Source organism: Gouania willdenowi, chromosome 20, assembly GCF_900634775.1.
Source record: "Gouania willdenowi chromosome 20, fGouWil2.1, whole genome shotgun sequence".
Lineage (NCBI taxonomy): Eukaryota > Metazoa > Chordata > Actinopteri > Blenniiformes > Gobiesocidae > Gouania > Gouania willdenowi.
Window position 1 is genome coordinate 25,525,249 of NC_041063.1, and position 14,473 is coordinate 25,539,721.

Sequence of the window (14,473 nt, forward strand, 5' to 3'; positions counted from 1 at the left end):
TTTAAAGATCTGAGACCTGCAAGGACACGAGGGCAGCAACACAATTACCTCATAAAATAAAGCTGTCCAAAAGAAACAGAACCATTTAAACTAGAGGGGTGTAACGATTCATTTTAGCAACGATTTGAGTCAAATCATGAAGCACTGTTGCTGATTTGATTCTGATTAAAAGTTTCACAAATAATGTTTTGGGACCATGTGACCCATTTCCATGTTATTTTACCAGTTACCAGTTAAACGAGTGGCTGATGGGCTAGCAGTGCGGCTAATGTCGCTCTTGCAGCGTAATCATGCAATTTCAGCGTAACACTCCTGGCTTCTGTAAATATCTGAAGCATTTAAAATGTGAAAGTAATAAAAGTAGTTGACTCTCCTAACATTATTTAGCATATTTGGTATGATTTCGGGAAGTTTAATGGCCAGTAAAGTCATCTAAACAGGGAAAGACAACGAAATGGAAAAGTGTGACGTGACGTGGGAATGGGTAAACCCTGTAACGGAAATTGGGTAATTTTGAAACAGAAAATTGGATGGAGGACCCACAAATTCAGTCTTAGAATATCCAACATATGACAATATCATCAGCGTAGAAATGAGACTGAAGTGACTGAAGCAACTCGATTACATTAAAATGAATGTAAATGACGTAAACTCAAGTTATCTCTAAGTCGAAAAGTTGAAAATCTGAACTTTTTAAGCGACTTCAAGCGACAACAAAATTATTAAAATGACTCAAAATACACAAAACTAAATATTTATACACAAAATACACCAAAATGACAACAGAAATGCACAAAACTTCACCAAAAAAGATACAAAAATACACAAAATGTTTCCAGAATCACACTACAATGGCAACAAAAAACAATAATTATACAAAAAATGCACAAAAAGATACATTTATCTTGCACATGTCCAGGGAAATCGCACACACTATTTTACTTTGCACCAACAAATAAACCCCTTTATAACACTACAGAGTATGAGAGAACGTCTCGATGTCCCGCCCTCAACATCTCCACTTCCTCGCCTGCCTCTGCCAATCTACCAGAAGCCTCTTGTTTACGTTTGTGCACGCGCATAGCGGAACATAACACGGCTGCATTGGGTCTCATTAATATAGGTCTATGGGTCATAGTTATTTCTGAGGTAAGAGCCAAAATCATATTTTCCTGTTTGCTGTTGTGACACGTGGCTTTGTTTCCGTGCACAGTTGCACATTCACTTTGATTGACAGACTGCGCTACAGGAAGTTGAAGCCTATTGGCTGGGCGATCATGGCGCTATTTTCCATCTGTATAGGAGTCTATAGGACGAAGGCGGGACTTATATACATTGATGTATATGAATGACCACCAGCAGTAGACCATAGGAAAAGACTAGTTAGGTGTTTTTTCACATTTCAAAAGAATCGTAGATTACTCAGAAACTTCAGATATCAGCTTTAAGCTCCCACATGAATACATACTTTCGACAGGTACTGTACTAGTAAAAATAACATATATACTGTATATGTATGACTTCTGAGTCAACAGGAATGGACTCAATACAATATTTCTGGAATTCATACCAAACCATATTATTGTTATTAGAGCTAGTTCTCGTCTGTATCTGTTCACTGCAAAAAAATAAAACTCATAGTATTTATTATAAATTTTAGATGATTCAAAGTTCACACTCTAAGGGAGACTGAAGTCGTCCATCGCACCCTATGGTTAAAAAGAACCTTAAATCAGCCACAACTGGATTCCTTCACTTTGTGAGTCTTTTTGTGCATCAGGGCTTTTGTTCACGTCCCAGTCTCTACAACACCACTGCCTCGGTTTGCACTCACATGTGTAAATGCCATGTGTAAATTGGATAAAAGTGTGCGTATTCCAGCTCGGTGCTTTGAAATCATTCCCATTGGCAGCACGGATATGAAAGGCAGCTTTGCTCTCTTTTGAATCAGGCTGCATCACTCCAGTTCCTCTGCTGCTGCTGCTCAGAACAAACAGAACAAATAGCCCAAAAGGCAGAGAGATGGAGAACCAGAGAGGAGGCTGTGATGGAGGGATTCCCACATTCCCATTGTGCTCCAGCTGTGCTTGCTGAGAATTGAGCCTCAGTGAACTGCTGGATGCTATCAATATTTTAGCAGAGTTTTTACTATCCTGCAAGACATTTCAACGCTACAGAGAAAGAAGTCAAAGGAAAGGTGGATGTCAAGATGAGACCAAATCTCATTAATGGTGGTGGTGGTGTGGTTCCACTGACATTCCTAGATTCCTTTTGCAAAGCTTAGTAAGAATGGCTTTTCACTTTGACATTTATGAAAGCTGTTTTCTTATTTCACCAATAAACAGAGAGATTATTGCACTGTTTATAGGTGTATTACACTGACAAAGTCACAGCAGTAATATTCGATTGAAAGATATGGTCTTTAAAATGGTCCTCCACTGTTTTTACAAATGACAATGAAGCAGAGAAGAAGAGCTCTCCTAAGGGGCCTTAACTCCCCCATAAACAGTGTGCAGGTGACACACTGATAGCTAAAGTTAAGCAAGTAATCACAAACTGTTGAAAATGCACAAAACCTGAACATAGAAGTACTTTTAGGTGGGATTCCTTCAACAGTCTGTGATTTACTCGATAACATCAGCCACCAGAGCGTGTCAGCGCACTGTTTAAGAATTGCGGTCATAGATATTTTTCAGGTCACACCTGTTTTTATTCTCATTCCGTGAACAAAAGAGGTTTACATCGACATCTTTATCTTTTCCTGATTACTTAGAGCAACCAAAAGTTATTATTTTGACTGAAAAAGCTGCTAAATGATCTAAAAATCAGGCTGAACGTTTCACTTCAATAGAAAACAATGGGATGTTTACAGGCAGTGGGGCCATGTGACATCATCACATGACATGATTTCAAGATGGAGGAACACAGGCTCTAAAACTGTAAAGTAGTCCCATTTATAAATAATGTGTACTATGTACATTTCAAAGGTCTTAGGCCACATTTGTAAAAACAATGTGTTCTATGGACTACACAGTGGAACGTGTCCCAGCACAACTTTGAATAACGCTGACTCTAAATGTCCACCTCCTTCGTACAGTGCAGTGAGTAAATAGCACACATTCACACTGTGTAGAAGAAAATGTGATTCATTACACCAGGGCCGCCCTCTGTGAACCTGCTCTGATGCTTATATGTCAGATGTCCTGGGTAGTGAATGTAATGGTCAACAGTGAGGGCTTCACACTGGGCTGCACTTAGTCAAACCTTTATATTTGTCCGTTTATGTGCAAGTGTTTGTGATGTTATGACTGATTCTCATCAAAAAACAAAAAAAAAAGAAAGAAACAAGTGAAAGGAAAGCCTTCACTAGGGATATTAGTCACAATTTAGCATGAAAACCCTTTCTGCACGTTAGATTTATGAGAAAAGATGAAAAATCCTCCAGAACAGGCAAATCTAACTGAAAGTCCACAGGCAGAATCCACCAACCAGTATCCAAAGAAGATAAATTAGCTAAAACTCATATTCAAATTTGTGAATAACGCATGAAATATGGATTTCCCAAATGAAATACCACTCCCCCCCCAAAAAAACAAGTTAAATTATTCATTGATACTATGTAAAATGACTGCAATTTAATTTTGTTCAGCGTGCACCCTTACACATGAGTACCGTGGGAAAGCTGTGATAGCGCCTTGTAGCCATGATCAGGATAAACAAAGATAGAAAGTGGATACAGGCATTAAAGAGGAGCGATAAACCGCTTAATTATCAATATTTCTAACAAAATTGTGTTTAAATAATGTCAGCAGTAAAGCATCTCATATTCAAAGTAGAAGTGGGACTAGAATACATTTTTAATTAGAGACTTTGCAATTAATCAATCTCGATTAATCTAAATTAATCACATAACAATATTACACAATAGTTTTTTCAATTTAAATGGATGTTGGTTTATGACTGAATCAATGAAAACAATAAATGAGCTTAAACAACAAAATAGTGTTTAATATTTCCATCACTGAGTGCTAACATAACGTGTAATATGAATAAAGAATATTTTGATTCCATTGTTCACAAAGCACAAACTTAAATTTAACTAAGCTATATTCACGCTTTTCATGATTTTTTTTGTAAAGTTTCTACTACTACTTTCTTTCTGGCGGCCATCTACTCTTAAACATGTTCATAAATTATTCTTTATCCCTTTAGCACCGAAAGAATATCTGTAATAGTACTTGAATATCTGTAAAAGTCACGTTTTTCTATTAGCTCTGTATGCTAGCATAGCTTCTCTTCTTCACTGCAAGGATATCTGCATGCCAACCGACCACTGGGTTACCAGCGCCCTCTGCTGGTCCAAACAAATATCTGATGTAAATACAGTGAACTGACTGTTTTGTCAGTTCACTTTTGTTAAGGCACAAAATACATTTTCAGTTTTAAAAAGAAAGGGAACAATTATGTAGTTTTGCATTGTTTACTATAGATCCAGAATTTAAATTAATAGGTTTCTTCTTCATTTGTATTATTCCTTTATTGATTTCATCATGTTGTGTTTTTGTGCATTTTTTGTGTAGTTTTGTGCATTTCTGTTGTCATAATGTGTATTTTTTGTATAAATATTTTGTTTTGTGTATTTTGAGTCAAATTCATATGTTTGTTGTTATTTGGTGTATTTTTCTGTCATGTATGTTTTTTGGAGTCATTTTGTATATTTTTGTTTTTCATCATTATGTGTATTTTTGTATTTTTTAGTGTAGTTTTGTGTTTTGTGTTGTCATTTTGAGTCATTTTATTAGAGAGGGAGATATTCGCTCCACACACACACACACACACACACACACACACACACGCACGCACACAGAGGTTCCTTGCTTTTATAGATAGATGAGTATATCGGCAACTCGTGCAATAAGAAAGGTTCCGCGCTGTTTGGAGTGCAAAAAAAAAAAAAGCAATTAACTGCGTTAATTTTTTTGGTGCGTTATTTTTCTGTAATGAATTAATCGCAATTAACGCGATAAAGATTCAACACTATTCAAAGACAATTTCTCTAGCTGTTAGTAATCACATGCTTTGTTGAATGTTTGTAGTCTAAAGGTCGCACATATCAATGTCTTTGTGTCATAACATAAACTGTGATGATTCGTAGAAACACTAAAAACAGACGTGTCCTTCAGTCAAAGATTCTCCTTAAATCAAAGGAAAGCAGCCATATGTTTCAATCCTAGCATTAAAACACATCGTAACAACTCACTGGAGTGTCTTTAAGTACTGGCCTGATGTACCATTTAAACGCACTTAAGTACTGTGACTGCCCCCACCCTCATCATCTCTGTCTCAAGCTGCTGCTGCTACTGCTGAACATGTTGGAGAAAAAGAAAAAGATGCTGCACAACGAGCAGCATCAGGACCAGCGACGATCAATGAGAGAAAAGGTCAGTGACCAAACTGCTGAGATACAACATGGCATTATTAAGTGAAAAATACTTGTAACAAATTATTTAAACTCTGCCTATAATAAAGTACTGTATAAGAGTCTAAAGAATAAACTCAGTATATAATTGATGAATAGATGGATGGTGTTTTCATATTTTTATTTGTTTTTATATTTTTCCTCTTTTATAGTCTTATTCTTTACTCGATGAATAATCTTTATGGGCTTAATGTGGAATTTTCTAACGTTATTTCACCATGTTGATGATGACAAATAAAATCCTTGATTTTTTTTTTAACAAAAATAGGTGAAACATCTTTTAAAAAATAGTTTAAAAAATAGGTGAAAGTATAGAATACAGTTGTTTGGAATTGTGTGAGGTATTTTAATGGTAAAAAAAAAGAACAACAATAATTTATTATTATTATTACTGCCTCTTCCTAAGCAAATCAAATCAAACTTTATTTCTATCTATCTCTATTTCTATTTTTGAAAAATATAAAATACAATTTAAAGTGCTTTATATATATATTTATATTTAAATTTAATTTTATATATAAAACTGTATTGTTTTTTTAACGGCGCAAAATTGACAAATTAATTAATCACTAAAATATGATTCTAATCAGTATTATATTTTATTATTACTAGAAATTTCAGGCAACCCCAAGGCTGAAAAACCATGCACTAAACTTTGACTGACTCTGACATACAGGGAGTTGTATAAAAGTAATGATTTGTTTACATCCTGCTAAAAAAATCCACCATAAAACAACCTTAAAGTAAAAAATACAAACTAATTCTCTCATCATGGTCGACTGTCTGGGTTGAATTGAATTTCTTTCTTTTCTGGCTGAAACTTTCCTCGTTATTCTGCTTTAGCGGCTTCTGCAGATGGGATTTCTAAAAAGCTCTTTATCATGGGAGACGTCCTGCAGTGCAGCCTCTCATCAAAAGGATGTCAACACCGTCTCACAGATGAGTGAAAAGTGCGCTGTGACTGAATTCACAATGTGCACATTTAGTATGAAAGAAGAGTTGTGTACAGGATTATTACTGGTGTTTCATCCCACCATCCAAAAACAAGTATGTGGAGTTAAATGGAGTCTCTAGAATGTATTATTATTATCATTATTATTAATATTCATTTACATTTTCATATATTTCCACAGCTCGAGGCTAAAATGTAAATTCAGACTTTTTGAAAACTTGTATTGAAGTAAAAATTAAAATAAAGACGGGATGTGAGACATTATAAACTTAACATGCCTTCACTTAAAAACAATTATCATTTCTTGATTCAAATGATCCATCCATTTTTAAAAGTTAATAAAACGAATATGGTGCAAAATAATGTTTTGTTAGGCATAGATCTACTAATAAGGACATTTCAAAGGTTTTAGGCGTCATTTGTAAAAACACTGGAGGATTCCTTTAAAAATGTAAAAAGTAAAATCACTGATTTAGAAATACACTCAAAAAAGTACAAGTGTCCATAAAAGCAACTCAATTACAGTAGCGTGAGTACTTGTAATCCATTACTTTCACCTCTGATGACATCATAGCTGACCAACCAGATTAAACGTAATGCACCACACCGGTTATTACAGAATCATTTTTTTGAATTTTGAATTGAATTCATTGGTGTTATTTTATTTTATTTTTGAAGAATTGTACATTTTGACGAACCTTTCATTTTATACAGATGCCTTTGAGAAAATTAATGAAATTCCAATTGTGGTAGATTTGGTTTCTTCCTTTTTAAATTTATACATGAGATGTTTACTGTATGTAAAGGTAAGATTTATTACCAAAAATAAACATGTGTGTGGGGGGGGGTTAAAGTAACTAGTAACTTTTACTTTGAGACTATTTAATGGAGCTACTTTTTACTTGTACTTGAGCACAATTTCAATCAAGTAACAGTACTTCTCTTTACACCTCTGTGTGATTTATTACCAGCTGTACAATCCCATCCCTAATGGAGAAAAAATATTTCATGAAACACAAAGGGACACACAAACACACACTAAAATATGCACACACACACACACACACACACACACACACACACACACACACACACTAAAGCAGATACAGAGGCTTCAAACCTCAACATTAATTGGTTTTAAATAAAACTCCAGCACTAATTGTATTAGTGGAATTCACCAGGACTTCTGACTGAGGCTGTGTTTCATCTAATGAGCTTTGAACTTCAGAAGCACCAAACAGTATCTGACTGGGGGAAGAAAACAGTCTCCTTCAGCAGCCCTGCTGTCGTACCTCAGTACCTTTCAATCTGACCAGTAGCTGTAGCCGACACTACGGGGGGGGGGGAGGAGGAGGAGGAGTCAGGGAGAGATGGTTAAAGACTCTCCTTTTGTGCTTTTCTGCAGGAAGTGAACTCAGAAAACTCATTTTCATCAATTGTGGAGAGCCATTTGGACTAAATGAATATTTTTTAAAAAAACAGAGCCAAGTTAAACCTAAGCAGCTGTCTGAATAAACTCAAATCCCACATTCTACACCCTTTTTGGTTGAGCTTTTTTGTAATAAATGTGAGTTAGGAGCAGTAACGTTCAGACATTTTTCCAGTTTACTGCTCAATAAATTTGTTTCCTGCATCATTTCAACATTTAATGGTTAAAAAGGCCAGAGAGCGGGGACCCCCCCAGTGGAGCTGAAGGTGGTTGAACATTGAAGAACAGTCATGTGGAGACAGGACCATCTATAAGGGGGAATAAAGGGGAGAGATTTTTGGGGTCCATCCATAAAGTCAGTAAAATGATGGTCCATTGTTCTATGAATCTGTGATAACCACATTTATTTATTCATCTGAATAATATCCACTGTTATCCAGGAACTTTACTATTATTTACGCCACACAGTAGTATTTAATCATCTTAAATATGTAAATCCTAGTTTTAATCATAAATAAAATAAGGTTAAAAGTAACCAAAAATGGTGGAAAAGGTGGTGAAAAACCACAAAAATTGGTTAAAAGTTGCAGATTAAAGTGGCCTAAAATGGACAGAAAAAGTGGTAAAAAGGGGTTCAAAGTTTAAATAATAGAACCATTAATTTAAACTGTGAAATAATGGGCATGATAAATCGTGAATGTGGTTAAATTGACAAAAATAAGCATGAACTACAGTGAAAAGACGTTAAAAGTGACAATAATGGGTCAACGTACGCATCATTAGGTGGAAAGGGTTTAAAAAGTGCTGAAAATGTCTTGAAAGTGGAAAAAATGTGCAGAAAAGGAGTAATGTAGCAAAAATACATTAAAAAGAGCAAAGATATGGCTAGAAAAAGTGATGAAAATAGGTTAAAATATGGTGAGTTTGGTGTAGTTGCAGAAAAAGGGTAAAAATAAGCAAAAATGAGCTCACATAGTTCAGAAAGTTTTCTTTGTTTTTTGAAGACATCTGGTAAAGACAGGAGATAGCTTTACTGACAAACCTGCCCCGAAAATGTTTCAATCAAAGCAAAAATTACAAGACAGCCTTTTAATCCTCCTAGATAGATCATTTTGAACAGATCCAGAGATCTTTCTTTGGTAAAGTCATTTTCTTGACAAGTGCAAAAGTATGACTTTTAAACGCAAATGGACTTTTCTGAATTATTGGGTTGGACGTGTGTTTATCAGCTGTCACGCCTTCAGAAGCTCTATCGTTTTTCACAGCACTACATTAAACAGGGGGGTGTATGTGTTGGATGTGTGGCTACACCACCGTGACAGACCCTTCAGCTCAAAACACACTGAAAATGTCAGTGTGTGACTTCAGCAGGGCATGGATGAAGTGGAACGACATTGTGAATTAATTCACAATATAACACAAACAGTATTAAGCAGACAGGATGGAACTGAAAGCATAGGAAAATAGGAATTAAATGGAGAAAAAAAATGTGAAATAAAAAGTATTGTGTTCAGGCCATTAGAGTTCACGTGTTCATGTATGTTTATGCAGCAGATGCACTAATCCTCCAACATACAGGCTTTAGGATGAGATTATACATAACTGTCAATTTAGTTTATTGCATTCTGTGTGATGACAATCTACATGAATGCATGGTATACTGGGAATCCCTATAGCTGCAGAAAAACAGGCATTTGTTGCAGATTGATCCCAGAAAAGGGCAATAGTTCAACTAAATGGGTAAAGCTGGAGGATATTTCAGAGGAGTGGCTGCCACATAAATAATTAACGGAAAAGCTACGCATAGAAGAACACAATCTAAGTAGCAATAAAAATGTTTTTTTAATGGCATCGCCATTTGTGAAGAATGGAAAAAGGTCATTTTGTGAACGCTTATTATACTCCTTCCTCCTTCCATGACCTTCATTTCTCATCCCGAGGTTTCTCCTTGATGCTTTTGGTAGAAAGCCAAAACTAAGGCTGTTGTTTGGACTTTCCCTTTGTAAACCACAGGTGTGTGTTCAGCGTGATTACTGGAGTGTGTGGAATTTAATCTGTGTGTGTTTGGGGTGGGCGAAACAACAACAGAGCGAGGATGGCGCTGATTCAATCAGGCGGCAAACGGTCGCGCCTGTCCGACTCGCTCAGGAGGAAAATACGTGCGTGTGCATGTGTGTGTGTGTGTGTGTGTGTGTGTGTGTGTGTGTGCTGTTATGACAGATTTGTATCATTTTGAATAGCCATATAAACCCTCTCACCCCATGATAACACTAATAAACAAAGACGACACAGAGGTCATCAGCTTTTGTTCAATCAGTTTCATTAACAAACATGTGATCAATGCATGTGATCATACTGTACATCCACTAACATGGATATTAATGCTCTGGTTCCCGTGTGTGAGGGAGTTAGACTTGGCCAACTGAATGAATCCATGTGTGGGGATTATGGCAAATCTGTTCCCCACAGATGGATCACACATGTGAGCCACCGTGAGTGTTGATAGACAGACGGAACCGTGACTTAAAGCCTTTGGTGCCCCCCCCCCCCCCCCCCCCCCCGAACTCAAACCAACCAACCCTTGTGATCAATGAAGGATTAATAAACATGGAAGGTGATGTTAAACTGTCCTTCTTTTAGTTTTAACAGTGCTTTTATCACATGATGGCAGCCATTTTTAATGTTAAAATGTTGAAAAAAATGCCAAATTCTTATCAAATCCTTTAATTACTACGTACTTTGGCCAATTGGTAATGAAGAAAACGGATAAATGTGTTTGTTTTCTGTTTTTTGTTTTCTGTACTGAAGCAAAAAACCTTGAATTTGAAAAACAAGGTGTTTTGCGTTTTTTATTTTGGTTTTGGGAACAAACATCTAATAATGGGTGTTTTTTTTTTTATGTTTTTGTTACATAATGAAAAACAAATGAACGAGTGATACACGGATTCTACAGTATATGAGGCAAGGAATGCTGTTTACGCGCTTAACTTAGCCGTGGCAAAATATTGACAAACTGTTCCAGTGATTGAAGAAGACAACACACCACTCTACCATGAAGACATAGTGCTAACATTAAAGGAGGTGGAAGTTCTTACCCGCGGACGGATGAATCGCATAATCATGATCCAGTTTCAAAGCTTTCTTTGCAATTTATTTTACCTCGACTCCTACCGACGTTAACGGCTGCCATTTTTGGCACCGCTCATACACAGACTCCTTTTTTTCCTTTAAAAGTTGCAATAGTTCCAAATAAAAAGTCTTCTGGTGTGAAGTGTTCTCCCCTTTTTAATAGTAAACGTTGGTCCTTCATCTCACCGAATAGCCTGAACCCATTTATCGTCTAGCTTCACCATTAACAGGGAAGGAATGATAGACAAGGCTGCTTTTGGGCATTACAAGAATAGCCCGCTGCGCTACAAGAACTCTTGTTTGTTGCTTTGTTGTTCATCCGTTGCCCTGACCACAACTTGAAGTAGGATTCAACAACAATTGCGTATTTCTGGTACAAAACACGGAAGTTGTGTTTTTCTATGTATATGTAGAAGTGCAAACAAGGGAACAATAATGTTGAAATTACATGTCCCATAAAAAATGTGGCACACTTAACAGTATTTGGCCCCTGAACTAAAATGAGTTTGACACCCCTGTTTTAGGACATCTTCAGGTCTCAGAGTTAGGTATCAGGTATCAGGATAACCTGTGAGACGGCCTCAGGCTTCAAAATAAAAGTCATGAAATACGACGTGACATTGTATTTTGTGCTACTTCAGATACGAGAGAAAGCTGTTAATTCCTATTTATTTTTATTGAGTTAGTAGATATAAATGTTTCATTTAACTATATATTTAATAATCAAACAATACGTTGACATATCTTAACTTTTAAAATATACAGTAAAAGGAAAGAACGGCTTTTCAACTTACTTCATCATGTGTAATTCAGTTCGTTGAAAATAAAACGCTGTCATTGAAGAGGTTTGTCACAACTACAGAAATGCTGGTGAAGGACTTCACCCAGCCACAGAGAACATCAAAGAGAGAGATCAAACAGCAGAACTTCAAGATAGAAGCTTGGATGAGTGCCTGACTGTTCCACTGCTTTGAGCAGATAGGAGAGAGTGGGAAACAGTTAAGGGCTTGATCACCCTGTAGCTGGCCACCTTTGATGACGGTGTCTAGTGTTAAAAAGGCAGAAACACCCCCTGATTCAAAGGAACACTACTGATGATGCGTCCCAAATGTACATCCTTCCCATATCTGAGACACAGCTCGCACGCCACTCTCACATGGTAAACCTCATGTTCACTACCATCTTTTGGCACAAAGGACAGTTTAACATCACGTCCCGTGTTTAATGATTGTTTTTTTTCTTGACCCTGATTAAATAAAAGATTGAATTTCCATTTTACAATAAAAAATCAAATAAAAAACCTTTCTGAAGGGAAAATTTAACAACCAAAACATCCACTGTCCAGGTAATATTCAAAGCTCAACACTCACATCCACAGAGAACCAAGCATATTTGATACTATTTCATGTGGTTTTTATTCATGTATGGATGGTAGATGATTATGTTGTGATCGTGTCCATCTTTAAATATGTGATACAGTCTAAATGGGAACACCAGTGATCAGTGGAGGACGGGAGGAATGATCACATCCTTCGATTGACGGCATTGCTGCATCTCTCCCTTCTCAAAGCTACCACAAGTAACCACACAACACAAAAAACCTTCCATCCGTGCATTTCACTGTAAAACTACAAGTACTGGTAGGTTAATTTGGGATTTTTGCACCTTTCCAAGATCTATTTTTAGATCTAGGATACATAGCTTTTTTTAATAAAAAGGAGATTTTGTGCACCACTCTTAAGGGATATCAGCGTTTCTGACAGGATGCAATTTTCATTTCATATCAAGTCAGAGCTTAAGAACAACTTGCAAAGCTTTGGGTACACAGCTTTCTCCCACACACAGACACACACACACACACACACACACACAAACAGCTCATTTGCAAATACATCCAGCTGCAGTGGATTCCCCTGTCTCGTGTGCTCCTTTTGATTGTTTTCCCCCTATTCAATAAATCATGAATTTGCATTAATCTGCTTTGAAATGGAGAGTCTGGGGCTGGTAAATAGGCTGGTTGTCAAGGGACAGACGGAATCCTGGAAACTTGTAGCAATGATCGGAGGCTGTGCACGAGAAGAATTTCTGTCAGTATTTGTAGTCAACTCCCTTCACTTTTCACTACTTTGCTTAGTGGAAATAAGGGATAAAAAATGTGTATTTATGAGACAAAAAGAAATAAATCAAGACAAAATCATAAAAGAAAAACTTGCATTACACCTGTCCTTGTTTCTTTTTTCTCTCTAATATTTACATTCTTTAAACCAAAATGCCCTTTAATTAACTATTTCACACATTTATCCATCATTCCATGCCATTCCTGATCCCTCTCGGCTGCTTCTTTGTGGCTTTGGTGCTTGTGTGTGTGTGTGTGTGTGTATACTGTATATGTGTGTGTGTGTATACTGTATGTGTGTGTGTGTGTGTGTAAACAGTTGCTCACCTGCTCTTCTGGCACGCATTGCAGAGCCAGGATTTGTCCTTCTTGCTGTAGATGCAGCAGGTCTTGCAGACGTGGAACTGACAGTCCAGACACTGGCGTTTGGGGTTGAGGAGGAAGGTAAAGGGCGCGCAGCAGCGGATGCAGCAGTGCTCGTTGAAGCGGTGCTGTTTGGAGAGGATGGAGCATCTGCTGCCTTCCTCCGCCAGCTCCTGCTTCATCTCCCTTAAAACAGAGAGAGAGGAAGAGAGAGAGAGAGCGGAGAAGGGGGGAGGGGGAGAGTAAGTGAGAGGATGTTGAGCGTCTGGTCAGGAGGTGGAATGTAAAAACAGCAAAGGACGTGACACAGAGCTGTAGGATCAAGTGGGAAAATGGAAATTAAATGTGATTTATATAAATTAATTAAACCTTCTGCTGAAAACAAATATATTTGTGTATGAAGTCGTGTTATTGATTGATTCTTGTTCAACTCTTCAATTTGTCATTTTTTGTTGTAAAAATGTAAAAGTGACGTCCATTTATGGGTTGAAACCCGGATTTTACAATTTAATTTGCCATTGGCTGAGATTAGGGATGTTCAATATGAGCTTTTTGACAATACCCGACATGTCAATATTGTCAATATAGTTAATTTTTCGATTTCCGATATTAACGAAAAACGATATGTACATAAACCCCCCAAAACCCACAATTTTAGGTGGTTATATGTTGTATATCTCCATGAAAATAAGAGGTTATGGCTACTTTTATTGTGATGTCCCACTCTTTGTAGTCTACTAATAAATATCTGTGATATATAATACAGTTAATTTATATCATTAGCCTTTATTTAGACAGAAGAACCACATAGAGATCAATGCTAGCTAATGCTAGGCTAATTATAGCTAATTCTGATACAAATGCTAGGCTAATGTTAGCTAATGTTCATGCTAGGTTAATGCTAATGGTAGCAAATGCTAATGCTAATGTTAATTTTAGGTGAATGCTCGCAAATGCTAATGCTAATGTTAATTTTAGGTGAATGCTCGCAAATGCTAATGCTAA

At 36.8% G+C, this 14,473-nt stretch overlaps 1 protein-coding gene across 2 annotated transcripts in view; it reads right to left on the reverse strand.

The window, feature by feature from the left end:
* myripb (myosin VIIA and Rab interacting protein b) overlaps positions 1 to 14,473 on the reverse strand; it is a 155,501-nt gene that overhangs the window by 58,780 nt on the left and 82,248 nt on the right. Inside the window, exon 3 of one of the 2 annotated variants that reach the window (XM_028434266.1) lies at positions 13,433 to 13,654. In XM_028434266.1, the coding sequence (XP_028290067.1) occupies positions 13,433 to 13,654 (222 nt within the window). Of the gene's footprint in view, positions 1 to 13,432; positions 13,655 to 14,473 lie in introns of those variants that run through there. The other variant, XM_028434267.1, reaches the window with a different exon arrangement.